The sequence below is a fragment of the Callionymus lyra genome, chromosome 7, assembly GCF_982586985.1.
Source record: "Callionymus lyra chromosome 7, fCalLyr1.hap1.1, whole genome shotgun sequence".
Lineage (NCBI taxonomy): Eukaryota > Metazoa > Chordata > Actinopteri > Syngnathiformes > Callionymidae > Callionymus > Callionymus lyra.
In genome coordinates, this window is record NC_141824.1 from 12,340,271 (window position 1) to 12,355,769 (window position 15,499).

General features: G+C 37.0%; 1 protein-coding gene across 1 annotated transcript in view; it reads right to left on the reverse strand.

Moving 5' to 3' along the window:
• The window catches only part of sorl1 (sortilin-related receptor, L(DLR class) A repeats containing), a 69,389-nt gene that overhangs the window by 22,029 nt on the left and 31,861 nt on the right, over positions 1-15,499 (reverse strand). Inside the window, exons 10-26 of the mRNA XM_087796360.1 lie at positions 15,022-15,139; positions 12,718-12,791; positions 12,074-12,162; positions 10,408-10,586; positions 10,154-10,340; positions 8,992-9,120; positions 8,766-8,851; positions 7,522-7,694; positions 7,327-7,458; positions 7,135-7,226; positions 6,223-6,469; positions 6,020-6,158; positions 3,828-4,001; positions 3,652-3,765; positions 3,459-3,581; positions 1,047-1,166; positions 854-979 (exon numbers count right to left, since the gene is read on the reverse strand). Of these exons, the coding sequence (XP_087652486.1) occupies positions 854-979; positions 1,047-1,166; positions 3,459-3,581; positions 3,652-3,765; positions 3,828-4,001; positions 6,020-6,158; positions 6,223-6,469; positions 7,135-7,226; positions 7,327-7,458; positions 7,522-7,694; positions 8,766-8,851; positions 8,992-9,120; positions 10,154-10,340; positions 10,408-10,586; positions 12,074-12,162; positions 12,718-12,791; positions 15,022-15,139 (2,302 nt within the window). The remainder of the gene's footprint in view (positions 1-853; positions 980-1,046; positions 1,167-3,458; positions 3,582-3,651; positions 3,766-3,827; positions 4,002-6,019; positions 6,159-6,222; positions 6,470-7,134; positions 7,227-7,326; positions 7,459-7,521; positions 7,695-8,765; positions 8,852-8,991; positions 9,121-10,153; positions 10,341-10,407; positions 10,587-12,073; positions 12,163-12,717; positions 12,792-15,021; positions 15,140-15,499) is intronic.

A 15,499-nucleotide genomic window follows, 5' to 3' on the forward strand; every position in this document is an offset into this window, starting at 1 on the left:
CTGTCATTTTCATCTGTCGGTCTGTCTTTCCATCCTTTTGTCCGTCTCTTTTTAATCTGTCAGTCTGTCTTTCCGTCTTTTTATCACTCTCTATTTTCATCTGTCCATCTGTCTTTCCATCTTTTTGTTCATCCGTCTTTCATCTGTCGGTCTGTCTTTCCATCCTTTTGTCCGTCTCTTTTTAATCTGTACGTCTGTCTTTCCATCTTTTTGTCACTCTCTATTTTCATCTGTCCATCTGTCTTTCCATCTTTTTGTTCATCTGTCTTTCCATCTTTTTGTCTCTCTATTTTTATCTGTCTGTCTGTCTTTCCATCTTTTTGTCTGTCTCTATTTTCATCTGTCCGTCTGTTTTTCCATCCTTTTGTCCGTCTCTGTTTTTAATCTGTCCGTCTGTCTTTCAATCTTTTTGTCTCTCATTATTTTCATCTGTCCATCTGTCTTTCAATCTTTTTGTCCGTCTGTCTTTCCATCTTTTTGTGCATTTGTCTTTCCAGCTTTTCGTCCATCTGTATTTTCATTCGTCTGTTCAATTCCGAATATATATATATATATATATATATATATATTACTAAAAAATTGTTATTTCCAGGATTTAATTTCCTTTTTGTAAATTGTAAGGGGCCTCAAGCGGGAAATACCGTTTTTAACACATATTAAATAATAACTATCTACAGAAATGTTATTGTGTTCAATTAAAAAAAAACATAATAACTAACTCTCTTATCTCCGTTCCTGCTGTTTTAAACCACAATGTAGCAGAACTGCTGTCGTTGTCAGACTCATGAGTGGCTTCAGAGATGAAGTCACTCATGAGACGTCAACTACACAGTCCAAGTGTGTGTAACTGTACCACAATGACGCGGGTCTTCGTCCGAGTCATCCTGGCAGTCGTTGTCACCGTCGCACATCCAGCGCTGCGGGATGCAATGACCCGTGTGGCACTGGAAACTGTCTGCCTCGCACGTGTGGTGACCCACTGGAATCGAGACTGTGATGAAGCTCTCGGACAGACCAATAATAATCACACATGTATGATGCTACACCTGTGCAGTTGGCCTCGTCGGACCAGTCTCTGCAGTCGTTGTCGCCGTCGCAGCGCCAGGCCTCCCGGATGCAAACGCCTCGGGCACAGGTGAACTCTCCAGGACCGCACTGGTGAGACTCTGAGGAGGATAGAAGTCATCACGTTATCTACCTCATAAGGAAATCACTTCTGTCACTGGAACAAACAGAATGAAAACCTTTTTTTTTTTTATAAAGTTCAATTATGTTCTATTGATTAATACTGTCGGGACGGTAAGTAAGTAAGTAAGTAAGTAATATTTATTTATATAGTGCTTTTCGAGACCAGGGTCACAAAGCGCTTTAACAAACAAAACAATACTCAAAAAAGTATATACTTTAAATATCAAGATAATACTGAGAACAACACAGGAGTTCCGGAAAAGCCTGAACAAATAGAAACGTCTTGAGATGATTCTTGAAGGAGTCAGTAGATCATCAAACACAAAGAGAGAGGAAGATCGTTCCAAAGCTTAGGAGCAACAGCCTGAAAAGATTTCTCTCCTCTGGTCCTGAACCGTGTGCGAGGAACCATAAGTAGATTCTGATCCACAGACCTCAGAGCCCGAGCTGGGGTGTAAGGCTGGATCAGATCAGTGATGTAAGGAGGAGCCTGACCATGAATAGATCTGAAAGTAAGAACCAGAATTTTAAAGTTGATCCTGAAAGAAACTGGAAGCCAGTGAAGAGTTTTAAGGATCCGAGAAATGTGAGTTCTTCTACTTGAGCGGGTTAGAATTCTCGCTGCAGAGAACCAACGGTGTTGGTGAGAAGATTGTATAATTTTTCTGAAGTAACATAAGTATTTTACGCGTTCGAGACGATCATTTCAGTCAAGTTTACTCAAAAGATAAACTTGTGAAAATGAGTGAAACACAAACTCTATGATTCATTTTTACTGTTTTCGGTCCCTTAAGATAACAATGACATAAACTTGTCTGTGGTGCAAAAATTAATTTCACAACACACATTTCTTCCCAAACCTCCGTTCTCTCTTTGAAGGACAAAACTTCTATTTATCATAATAAGATAATTCCAAACCATTTAACATTTGAGACTTCATGTATCCACACTTTTTTACAAAACAATAAAAAAAAATGTTGGCTAAATTCCTTTTAGGTTCTCCAGCGACATAGAAGAGGAGAAAAGCAGGTCCACAGAGACTTTTCAAAAATGGTTACCATAAATAATTAATGGTTTAAAGAAAAAAAAAAACATTTCAAACAGATTTTTCTTAAAATCCAAACAAAAGCGTTAAGAATAAAGCTAAACCCAACCTTGTGACTTTCATTTCAATACCTTTAATGATCTGTTATCACTGGAGGTTGTGATGAATGATGTGGCAAAGTGATTTTTCTAGATACATGTCTTTGTGTAAACTTTCTATTTAAGAGGCAACTAATGTTAAATTCCAACCCTCCTGACTCACTCTCATGTTTCAAATGTTGAATCTTCCTCTCCAAGATGCAGTAAGTCCCTCATCATGACCATGTTTTCAACTCGTTACTTTATAAAGTTCTGCCTCATCTGGAATCTTGACGAACGAGAGGCTACAAGTCCATTATGATATGTTATGATAATAATGGCTTCACTCCTCCTACGGACACTTGTAACCACACCCTGATTTGTTTATACAACGAGTCCCTTGCAGGTGGAGACTTCCGGGATTGATGACGCGCGGTGACAGACCTTAATGCTTGACCAATCGCAGCAGAGTGGGTGTGGTTATCAGTATCAGAATCCCTTTATTGTCCCGCGAGGGGAAATATGTTTTAACAACAGCAAGAGCAATATACCAGAAAAAAAATAAAATAAAATAAATAAATAAAAACACCCAGAAATAAAATATATATATAAAAAAAGAAAAAATCTAAATAGAATAGAAAATAAATCTGCACTATATTATATACACAATCATATTTACAAAAATAACAAGAAAGGTGCAGTTAGATAATTATCTGGCTGTGTTCTTGTTGTGGAGTCTGATGGCAGTAGGGAGGAAGGACCTGCGGTACCTCTCCCTCACACACCGGGGATGGAGCATCCCATTACTGATGGAGCTCCTCAATGCCCTCAGTGTGTGCTGGAGAGGGTGAGACAAGTTCCTCCTCATGGAGCCCAGCTTGCTACGTATCCTCCTCCCAGTCACTTCCTCCACAGGATCCAGGGGGCGCCCTAGGACGTAACCGGCCTTCTTAATAAGGCTGTCCAGTTTAGCCCTATGGTAAATAAGATCGTCAAGATCATTTTCTAATGTTATTATTTCAATAAAAATCAATATATATTGTATTAACTACACTATTTATGCATTTATTTTGTTCCACTGATTCACTTCCCGGCAGTATCTCCGCGCCAACCATCTGGACTTCAGCGAAGCGTGAAACAACACTCACCACAGTGCTGCTCGTCGCTGTTGTCGCCGCAGTCGTCCTCGTGGTCACATTTGAAGGCCAGCGGGATGCAGGACCCCGTGGCCACGCAGCGGAACTGGTTGGACGGGTCACAGGTCGTCGTCGCTGACGGGAGAAGCAGATATCAGAATCTAAACGTCGTGTAGGAAGACGACGACGATTCGGCCACACTCACGACACTCCTGCTCGTCGCTCATGTCTCCGCAGTCGTTGTCGCTGTCGCACTTCCAGATGCTGCTGATGCAGCGTCCGTTGGAGCAGCGGTACTGGTTCGGCAAGCAGCTGTGAACTGGAACCAGGAAAACAAATGTTTCGCTGCTATCGTTGATCTGGGAAGCACCCGCTACTCACCGGTCTTCATACAGGTTTTGTTCACCAGCTGGTATCCCGCGGGGCACTGACACTGCAGATCCCCGTTTGGCAAGGTGGTGGTTGGAGTCCCGTCCGGGCAAACACACGTGTGGCGCCGACCGGGCTGCGGCAAACAGAGGAGGCTGCACGGCTGGTCGGCACACGCGTTGTGACCTGAGAGGGAATGTTCAGAATGTAGCTTTAATCACACTCGACTATTTTATTTAATAGTTTTATGTTAAATCGGCATCAATTGAGATCTGCCCTAATACATTATTAGTCAATAGAGTTAGTGCTCACCAAACCTGTACACTTACCTACACTGTACTAATACAAGTATAAAGAAAAAAATCTAAAATTAAAACTTACATTTAAGCTGGGCATTTTGATTCACTAAAGTATCACTAAAACCCAAATTAATTTAATCTTTTTTTATGATAACATAAATAAAATGCAGGGTGATATAAAAAAAAAGTTAAAAAATGGACTGTACTAATACAAGTATAAAGATCCTAGAATCTAAAATTAAAACTTACATTTAAGCTGCGCATTTTGATTCACTAAAGTGTCACTAAAACCCAAATTAATTTAATCTTTTTTTATGATAACATAAATAAAATGCAGGGTGATATAAAAAAAAAAGTTAAAAAATGGACTGTACTAATAGAAGTATAAAGATCCTAGAATCTAAAATTAAAACTTACATTTAAGCTGGGCATTTTGATTCACAAGTGTCACTAAAACCCAAACTTTTTTTTTATGATGACATAAAAAAAATGCAGGGTGATATAAAAAATAGAGTAAAAAAAGATTGATAAAGCTCATGACTGCAGTATTAAAAGGTTGAATTGACAAAAACTAATTTAGATTTTCACATTATGACACTGTCTAATAATGAGAGTAAGCCGTCAACTGTAGATCAACCTTTTCATTATTTATACTTGTAAATGAACGTATTTTAGTTTTATTTCAGAATCAGAATTACTTTATTAAACACCAAGGGGAATTTAACTTTTAGTTGCAGTCACTTCGTTCACATCGTGGAAGACAGTGGGTAAAGTCTAAAATGTCAAGGTTACAAAAGTAGAACAAAATAATGAAATCAACAGTAAATAACTTCTATGTAAAAATGTGTCCATTCTATATACTGTAAATGTGAAAAACTAGTAGGATGGTTTTGTGCCAAATGGCTGTAATTGAGTTTTTATTGCTTCATATTTTCTGTAAATGAACGGCTTAATTGTTTTGTAAATACAGGCCCTTTTTTTTTAAGAGGAAGAAAAAGTTTGGATGATTTCCAGTCACTAACGCTATGCAGCGGCACAAATAAATCATTGCTAAAATAACAAACATCTACTGTGAAAACCCAACTCTCCTGACTGTCAAATGTTGAATCCTTCCTCTCCAAGATGCAGAAAAATCACTGATCATGACCCTGTTTTGAACTTATTACTTTAGTTTAAACGAGAGGTTACAAGAGTGGTACGAAATAATGGCTTAAATTCTCCTCCAGCCAGCTGTAATCCCGCCCCGCTTTGTTTATACAACGAATCCCATGGAGGTGGGGACTTTCAGGATTAAAGATGCGCGGGGACAAACCCCATAAATTGTCCAATAACAGCAGAGTGGGTGTGGTTATGGTGAACAAGATTTAATCACGAGAAAAACAATGTTTTTTCAGCGGCTTAAGATCATTTTCTAACGACAATATTTAAATGATAAGAGAGTTTTGTACGAACACACACTGATGATACAATAGAGTCCAACATCTATTTAAGACTCACTTAAATCAACACTTTAATTGCCCTTTAACTACACCCCAACCCCTGGAATGGCACAGGGTCTCAAGATATAGAATATGATATTTTCGGTTGCTAATGTTTTTCATTATTTCCAGTCATTTTTAAACGAGTTCACATGTGTAGTGTCTTTCTGTGATTTTTAGGGAGTCTATCCCAGTTTCTTTGGGCGAGACACTCACACCTACGCACAAGATACTTCAACACTTGTTTCCTTTTTCCTTTATTACAATATGATAATGATATGATAATACAGATGCTATTTCTGTGTTATGATGTTATTTCCTCCCTCACATCACACTTAACAACCCTTTTTGAACCTCTATCTACAGTATGTTGAAATCTTTACCATAATAGAATGTATTGTTTTAATATCTTGCTTAACTTTCTCACCTCTGTTCTTCCCTCTGTAGAAGATCTTCAGGTCCATGACTCCCGTCAAGCGTCCGACGATCAGCTCGTTGTTCTGGGAACCTGCTTTTGGAGCTTTAAAGATTCCCATTTTGGACCAGTCGTCCCAGTAAAGGTCATTCTGGGGTTGACACAAACGATTTAGACAAGATCGGGTGACATCACCACGAGAGGAAGGTTCCTACCTTGAAGACTGCGATGGCGTACGGGTGAGGGAGCCCCTCCATCAGGATGCTTCTCTGACCCCCGCTGAAGTCTGCCCTCTCGATGCGGTCGCTGTAGGCTTCGGTCCAGTACAGCCAGTGGTCGTCGGCGGTGATGCCGTTGGGCCAGCGGACGCCCTCCGACACGATGCAGGACACGTTGGTTCCGTCCATGTAGCTGCGATACACACCTGCGGCCCGGTCTCCCCAGTCGGTCCAGAACATGAGACTGCAGGACATGATTAGAAATTACGGCATTTTAAATAATATAATTTTTATATACGGTATATATTATATTTAATTATTTTTGTCAGCAACTAAAAAGGCTATTACGAAACACTTGATGGATTAAAAACTCCCTTAACCTTACCTTAATTATTAAGGATTTCTTTACAAAGAAAATCAGATATAAATTCAATGTTACTCAGGATCATTTAACTAGAATAGATAATCCAGACCTTTACTTTTTCAATTATATAGCAGAGATAAGTGTTATTTTGACATTTAATTCTTTCATTTTGAGATACAATTTTCAACACTCTTAACTCCTGTGGTAGAATTGTTCACTATGTAATTTAGCCTTGACGACTATCTCAAAGTCATGTGACCATCTCACTTCTTTACAGCAGTAAATAAGAGTATTTTCATATGAAGTACTGAAAGACTTTTTTTGTTTCTATTAAGATAAAACCACAAACTGACACAACAAGAGTCTTTATCTTGTAAACTAATGCACATGCTGTATGTGGCAACTGCACAAGAGAGGTTCTGTGACATTGCAGTTACACCTTTCTGTCACTTGGCGGAGCCAGAAACAAGTCCGTTCAATCTTGTGTTGCTTCTATCAACAATACAAAATGTATAATTCTGCTTTTTGGTGAGCCTATGTGTTACCTCTCTTCAGGAAGAAGAACAAGAGCTCTGGGATGTTCCAAAATGGATGAGTTGAGGAGGGTGAGACGAAGATCCCCATCTGGATTGGAAACCTACCGAGTAAAATGTACATATATATTTCATGTATTTCAACAGACTTTTAAGCAAATGTCAGAGACTAATTCATGCACTTATTCACCACTTAGTATTTACCTCAATCTTTTGTGCTCCAGCATCAACCCAGTAGAGCAAGCGGCTGATGGGATCAAAGGTTAAAGCTTCGACGTTCTGCAGGTCTTTCCGGACCACAACCTCCTGACCCGTGCTGCCATTTAGACACAGGCGCTGCAGCAGAAACACAGCATTGTTTCTATAAACTGTGAACGGAGTTTTGTTTCATAATTGTACCTGGATGGTGTCCAACGAGATGTCCGCCCAGTACAGGCAGTTTCTGTCGTAGTCGAAGTCCAGGGCGACGGCTTCGCGGAGCCCGGCCAGAGGCAGAGGCTGGTCGGTACCGGTGGCCAGGTCGTAGCGATGGATGGAATTCCTCACGGCGTACAGGATGAACTCGTTGCTCTCTGCAGCCAGACGTGATAAAACGGTTAGACCTTCAGTGCAAAAAGAAATGGACTGCAGTGATACACGAGGGTTCAATAGCTTTTCAAGAGTCACTTGAAGGAACGTTATTTCATCTTATCTTATCCTCAATTGACGCCAATTTAAACGCATGAGAATTCTTATAATAATAAATATTTACAAAGAAAAACAATACAGTGGTCTCTCATTTATTGCATGGCTTATGTTCTGAAAACCCCCCTGCATTAAACAAGAAAAAAGAAGAAAAAAAACATAGAATTTTCCACAATTTAAACACATGTAAATGATATCCCTGCATACACTCTTTATACATCTATCCTAAACTGAGATTACACTCTTGAAAAAACTCTCCAAACAACCCTCTCAATGACTTAAATGCTTTGCCGCCCAGCCAAGCAATCCCAGCTGTTGATCGCTTTTAGATGTAAAACTTCAATACAGTGTTGTAGCTACTTATCAGCTGTCCCTAGATATTGAGGTGTGTAAAAAGGCATGATGGGAGTTCACTATTTTGTTGGCATCATAAGTAAGGTGGGTGCGGTAATTAGAGCCTCACACTAAGTTCTGTAATGGCATTTAAGTATATCAAATAATCACCTGTATGAAACAGAATGATCAAAGGTCAAATACTATTTGAAACATACTTCCTTACCTTCAGAGTAAAAGTAGTTTATTTTATTGTACATGCAATACAGGGGCATTGTTTTTTAAAATTCTTAAACACAAATTTTTTCCTGTATCATTATTTTTGTTAAGCTTTGTTTTTCCTGATAACACTTAATAAGATAGATAGATAAACTATATCGATCCCTCCGGAAGTCTCCTATATTGAAATATGTATTGTATTGTGTGCACTACAACAAAAAACACGGGAGATAAACCACAATATAGCATGGGACCATTTTATATAAAAATAATAAATAAAAAATTAAGCAGTTTGTCTAAATATTTATCACTTTCAAAATGTATGTTCTGAACTTCTAGGTAGAAAAAAAACTAGACAAGAAAAGGTAACATAATTGTTTATAATAGTATTAGCATTTGAATAATACCTCCGACAGGACAAGGAAGCATCTCTCCGTCCAGTCTGGCCTCCACATCTCCACCACTACAACTGTCCCCTGGTACCTTCCTGTAGCTGCAGCACCAAACAAAAACAGTTTGACGAAATCAACAGATTCAAAAATGAGGGCGAACTTTCATTCATATTGCGTCATCAAAAATATAGAGACGATTGTACGGATCGTTTAAAAACTGCCGATCACAGCAATGTTTTACCCTTTGCTGCGGCGGTAGGTGGTGCCGACGGGACACGGCACCGGAGGGGCGTAGAGGTCGCCCATGAACTCTGGGTCAGGAACACACACCTGGAGGGACAAGTCTTCACTCAGCTTGAAGCCGTAATCGCTGCAGGAGAAGAAAAAAGAAGCACAGATTTGACCTTTTGCTTAGTTTCTCTGCTGCGGTGATGCAGTCCAGGTTGAGAAAAGGCCAAAGTATGAAATGCCAACGGATGAAATATAATTTTTAAAAATCTTGCATAAATAAAGGAGTAAAAAATGTTTAGACGCATAAATCCATAGATTAAGTTTAGGTATGAATAATAAATGAATATTATTATAATTGTTGATTTAAAAAATACTTATAATAATCTTTTTTCTTTACCCGTTTCAACTCTGCTGTAGCATTTTGAGGTCACGTATGACAAAAAGTGCAATATAAATAAAATGTATTATTATTATTAATACTAATAATAAATAGTGATACTTTTAGTGAGATCACATATGTATGGAAGTATACCAAAGCCACCAGAATATGGAATATTACATTTAATGTTTTATATGTTGAAACTTTGATTTTCTTTTTTATTGAATATATATATTTTTTTCAAGTGTTTAATTATTTTTTTAATAATTGAACATTAAATTCGTTTTTCTTAATAATTGAATTGACCATTTTGAACATTATTTCGGTTTTATATTCTTTGTTTTAATTATTCAAAACACATTCTATAAATCCAATATATTTTTTATCCGTCGCATTTTAAATTAAATTAAAAAATATATATAGTATAGAGTAGTGGGACTAGTCGAAACCAAAAGAGTACCAAGCAGACAACCACGCAACTGGCTATGAATGAGAAAATCTTTAATTTATAAAAATTAAAAATCATTACTTAAACGATATCTGTAAAAAGAAACCCCATTTATTTTCAATATATTTGGGGTTTCTATTTAATTCGCTATTATTATTATTATTATTAATTATTTAAAAAAGCAAATTTAAAACTGTTAATATAGAAATGATTTAATCAAATTATTCAAAACAAGAATGAAATATTTAAATAAAAATGTCAAACTTTAAAGTTTAAACGCTTAAAATGTTAAAATTAACATTCAGTATTATTATATGTACTTCCATATAATAACGTCTTCCCCACCATTCATAGTCCTGGCGTGAGCAGGAGCAGTTGGAGACGGTGACAGGCCTGTCAAAGTCCTCTCCATTAAAACAGGTGGCGTGTGGAGTTCGCCTCTTGAACGTGATCTCACGACCCAGAAGACACTCGTTGCCGTGCTCGTCCGACGGCGACCAGCGTTTGTAGTCGGCCTCGGAGCAGGGCACACCTGCGGGGGAAACCAGAGAGTCAGCCCTGACTGATGGCGATGACGGGTTCCAGGACAAATCACCTACCCAGGACGTCGGAGGTGTTGACCTGCAGGATGAGCCAGCTGTGGCTCTGGTCGGCGTAGGAGCCGAAGACGGTGAAGATGGTGCTCTTCTCTCCGGGCTCCGTCAGCAGCTGGTACACAAACACCTCCCTGTCGGAGAACTGGAAGTCGGTCCAGGTCTCGCCTTCGTTGGTGCTGAATCTGATCGTGACAAATGATGAGGTTAGAGTTCAAACAGATCCTAACCCTCTCAGTTACAAACTTCACCCACATTATTATTGTAAAATATAACATTTAACGTTGGTATTTTATTCTGTTAAAGTACAACTACGACTTTATTGACTATATTGTGAATGACCAGCTGATTGGACAATCCTTCTACTTAATAGAAAATGAACCAATGAGCCGATTTCTTCATCAGAAGGTCCACCCATTAAAACTGAAACTCATTGCTCATGATGATAAGGTTCCAGGGTTGAGTCAGTACTTGGGTGACGTAGGCCAGTCCGTTAAACTGAGCCTGAGAAACCTGGGTGTTGTTTTTGACCAAGACATGTCTCTTGTTCAACACTGCAAAAAAAACGACCAGAAAATGTCTCCTTCAACTGAGAAAAATCTCTAAAATTAGGAAAATGTTGTCACAACACGATCTGGAGCTTGTAAACCATGTGTTTGTGTTTTCTCGTTTAGACTATTGTTTATTTTGGTGTCTAAACAAGAAGGATCTGTCTCGCCTGCAGTTAATACAAAGCGAATTATGACCCGCTCTAGTAGAAGAACTCACATTTCCCCGATCCTTAAAACTATACACTTTAAAATTCTGGTTCTTACTTTCAGATCTATTCATGGTCAGACCTTCCATCAGTGATCTGATCCAGCCTTACACCCCAGCTCGGGCTCTGAGGTCTGTGGATCAGAATCTACTGATGGTTCCTGAACACGCTTCCGGACCAGAGGAGAGAAATCCTTCCAGACTGTTGCTCCTAAGCTTTGGAACCATCTCTGTGTTTGATGATCTACTGACTCCTTCTAGAAACATCTAAAGACATTTTTATTTAAGCTTTTTCCTAATTTTCTGGGACTCCTGTGTTTGTCTTATGTTGTCTTCGCCATTAAGAGTTTTTAAATCTGATTGTATTTGTAACTGTGTGTTGCTTTTGATTGTTCGAGCACTTTGTGACCCTGGTCTAGAAAGATCTGTACAAATAACTCTTACTTACTTACTAAACATCAGCTGAGGAAAATATTTCATTTAATCAGCCAGATGTCAATTAAATTTGGTGTTTGGAAGATTGTTGGATTTGATGTTTCTCAATACATTCAGTGTTTTAGAATTGTTCTAGAAAGTTGATTATTTTGCCAAGTTGCTGAAAAAGTGTGAGCACCACTGACCTACAATCAGTATCACTGGTTTTAAAACTAGTTTTACTGGTTTCCCATGCAACAAAATGAAAACAAAAAAGGTGTGTATTTTTAGCTTTGGATTGAGGAAGTGAAAAGTCTAAAAAATGAAACGTTTGAGAAGGAAGTTCCCCTTCCATAAAAGTGTCAGCTTGTATTCCTCTGAGCTCCAAACAAAGCAAGGGTGGGTGGAAATTTGAGAAGATTATTTTCAAAATGTCAAGATTCGACCAGAAGCAGAGATTTTTCTTACAAAACTCAAGTTTCTGTTTATCAGAAGTACTCACTTGAGGTGTTTGGTCGCTCCTCCTTGGGCTATTGCGATCAGAATCCCACCGTGATCCCCCCAGGTGTAGAAGAACGGCCCTGCCAACGCCTGTGACACATGACGAGGGCATGACATGAGAGGTCAAAGGTGACAGATTTCGAGTACGTTTTTAAAGTATCAAGCTTATTAGACTCAAAATCAAAGTCAAAATTAACACATTTCTATTACATTTCTGTCTATACAAGTACTTTGTGGAGATCAATCACTAGAAATTACCTCATTTCAGGCAATCAAAATATATATAGTAATAATAGAATTTTTATTACTAGTTGCTGTTTAATAAACCAACACCAGAAGTAACAAAAAACACTTGTATTTCACTTTTTAACCTTTAAAGTAAAAGTTCAATTTTTTGTACCTATTCATTCTTTTATACACATTTAAATGCAATACATTTATTGATTTTTTTTTACAATTCTCAAACACAAATATTTCCTGTACCCTTATTTGTTTAGGTAAATATATGCAAAGATAAAGTATAAAGACTCCCTTCATTAATGTGAAGAAACCTTGACATACATGTCAAATCCTTCAGTAAGTCATAAAATTAAAGTAAGGTAAGGTAAGGTAAAACTTTATTGATCCCTCAGTAGTTGGACTGACCTCCCTCCATCGAGCACCTGCACTGCTGGATACATACACGTTGGGCTTGTTGGCCAAGTTCTTACCAACAGATCCTGCAAACGGAACAAAAAGAAGAATTTAAAACATGCAGACACCAAACCAAGATGATCCAACATTCTTTTGAGCCCAAGTGGCCTAAATGTCTATAATGGTTTTTACCTACTTGGAGTGTCGAAGTTTACTTTCTTTTGTACAAATATAAACAAGTCTTCTAACCGTTGTGTAGCCGGTTACACACGGGAGCTTTATTATCTTAATATCGCAATTGCACTATATAACCACTAGAGTCACAATACAAATACCACCAACAGAATCCCTTCAAGCCCTTCCAGCCCTTTCTCGTAGATCCACTTCAATTATGTACTAAATAATAGCCAACAGAACAGAAACATTAATTTTTATATATTATTTTTGGAATATACGGTGCAGTTAAAATTTTATTTTCTTAAAAATCGATTCACTGTTGTCTCCTAGAATAGCTCCGAGAGGCTCCTGTTTAACGAGTACATTTAGTAATTGATGTACATTTAAACCCTGTATAAGTACAATAAATACCTTTGCATTAATTAAATTGTTGTACTTGTCATTTCTTTTTTAGCGATTGTTCTGATCTGAATGTTGTGAGTCAAAGTCTCAAAACACTTCCGTCTCCCGTCTGAATGGCACATTAACCGACCGTGAAAAACACGCCTCATTGGTCAACAGCAGCTACGCTTCATCGCAAGGCATGTTTATATATTGCTGAGATTAACGCGGTGAAGGAGGAAAGAAGAAAAAAAAACATTACAGTTACAGTAACAGTTGATACTAGTACCAACAAATAATGTCAACATATCATTTTATTATTGGTTTTGTGTTGATATCTGAGCTATATTTATATACATCGTTAACCAAATATTTAGGTAGAGTACACAGATAATATTTAACAACAACAATCATGTATTTATTATAAAAAAAAACTAACAATATCACAATAACATCTTCAAACTTGTCTTGTCACTGCAGCAAGAGAGGTTGATATGCGAGTGACGTTGAGTAGAGTCTCAAGGACAAAAGCAGCCTAACGATTATGAATGGTGTGTTTCTGAGCTCTGTCAATCAAAATAATGCTGTTTACCCGGAGCGGGCTTTCTGTAAACATGTCCGTGCAGTTTCTAGATGTGGACATCTGCCCACGTTCGTGGACTGTTTGACTTGCAGAGACGCTCAGCAACAATTATCCCATCTGTCTGAGAGCGATAACCACTGCTCTCCTGGTGCTAATAGATGTTTAATGAAGAGGATATGCAGCGTGGAGAGGAATTTGTATCCACGAGAGCAGACGAAATGCTTGTGTTGTGAAGTAGCTGCGACTCTCAACCCACAGACGGGCACCTGTTGCAAAACGTGGGTGAAGGTTTGCAGCAAAACAATACAGGAAGTGACCATTTACCACAAAAAGGGAACTTTTGTCGCTTAAGGAACAGGAAACTCAAAGTAATATGTCTCGTTTCTTTAGCCTTTTATATGTTAAATGAATAAATCTAACAATATTATAATATAATATGTATATTGCATAATTATAATTAATAGTAATTAATACTATAATATACTAAAAATAAGTATAATAATTAATATAATAATATATCAATAGACACCATCATTGACATAACCACAAATACTTTAAATTAATAAATATTTATTTAAATAAATAAATGTCTTTTTGTATTGATTATTAGAATATTCATTTGTAAAATGATACATCTAAATATATATATATATATATATATATATATATATATATTTATATATATATATATATATATATTTATATCTATAGATATATATATGCATGTATATAAAACAAATACATTGAAAGATATTTAAATTTGTAATATACAATTATTTATAATAATAATAAGTATAATAATTAATAATATACATATATATATATATATATATATATATATATAAACATCTATTGACATAGTTTCTGTTGGTCTTTGGAGTCACCAAACACAAATAATATAATTATATTTTTACTATAAATGTATTAACTCAATATTCATTTTTTATATTTGTATAATTGTATATATATACAGTATATACATGTTTATACATTTAAAATATATAACAATTTCTACAAGTATTTCTATTAACACCCTTAAACAAACAGATATACATATTTTATTTCATTAAATTTCTTTGAAGATGTTTATCATTTAACATATTTTATAGTGTCAGTACAGTTTGAGGGGTGATATTGTTCGACCACTAGTATGAACACAAAGAATGGATTCCCACCTGTAGCCATGATGAGTCCTGGTGAAGAGTCCTTGGACAGAATAGGAATCCTCCTGAGCTGGATGTTGAAGAGTTGGCTCCAGCGCTGAGCCAGGTGTAGAGAACATCCTTTACTGAGCTGAACGAGGAGCAAAACCAAGCATAAGCTTGAGAACTTGGAGGTTCACAGCAGCTACACTTAAAAACTCTCAAGACAAGTTGTTAATTTACGTCCAATAAATTGACTTTTAATTAACTTTATTAGCTTATCACTGGTCCGATGACTTATTAACGTTCTGAATCATTTTCTTTAATAATTATTACCAATAGTGATGAAAGACATTATCAATACATTTAAATATCACGATACTGGATTAGTATTCAGCATCACTGTATTGATTTTATTAACTAACAATTAACATGAAAGTATTTACTTGATTTCTATGCTAAGACAGCTTTCCTACCGTTCGTAACCAATCAAAGTATTGCAATGTATCGT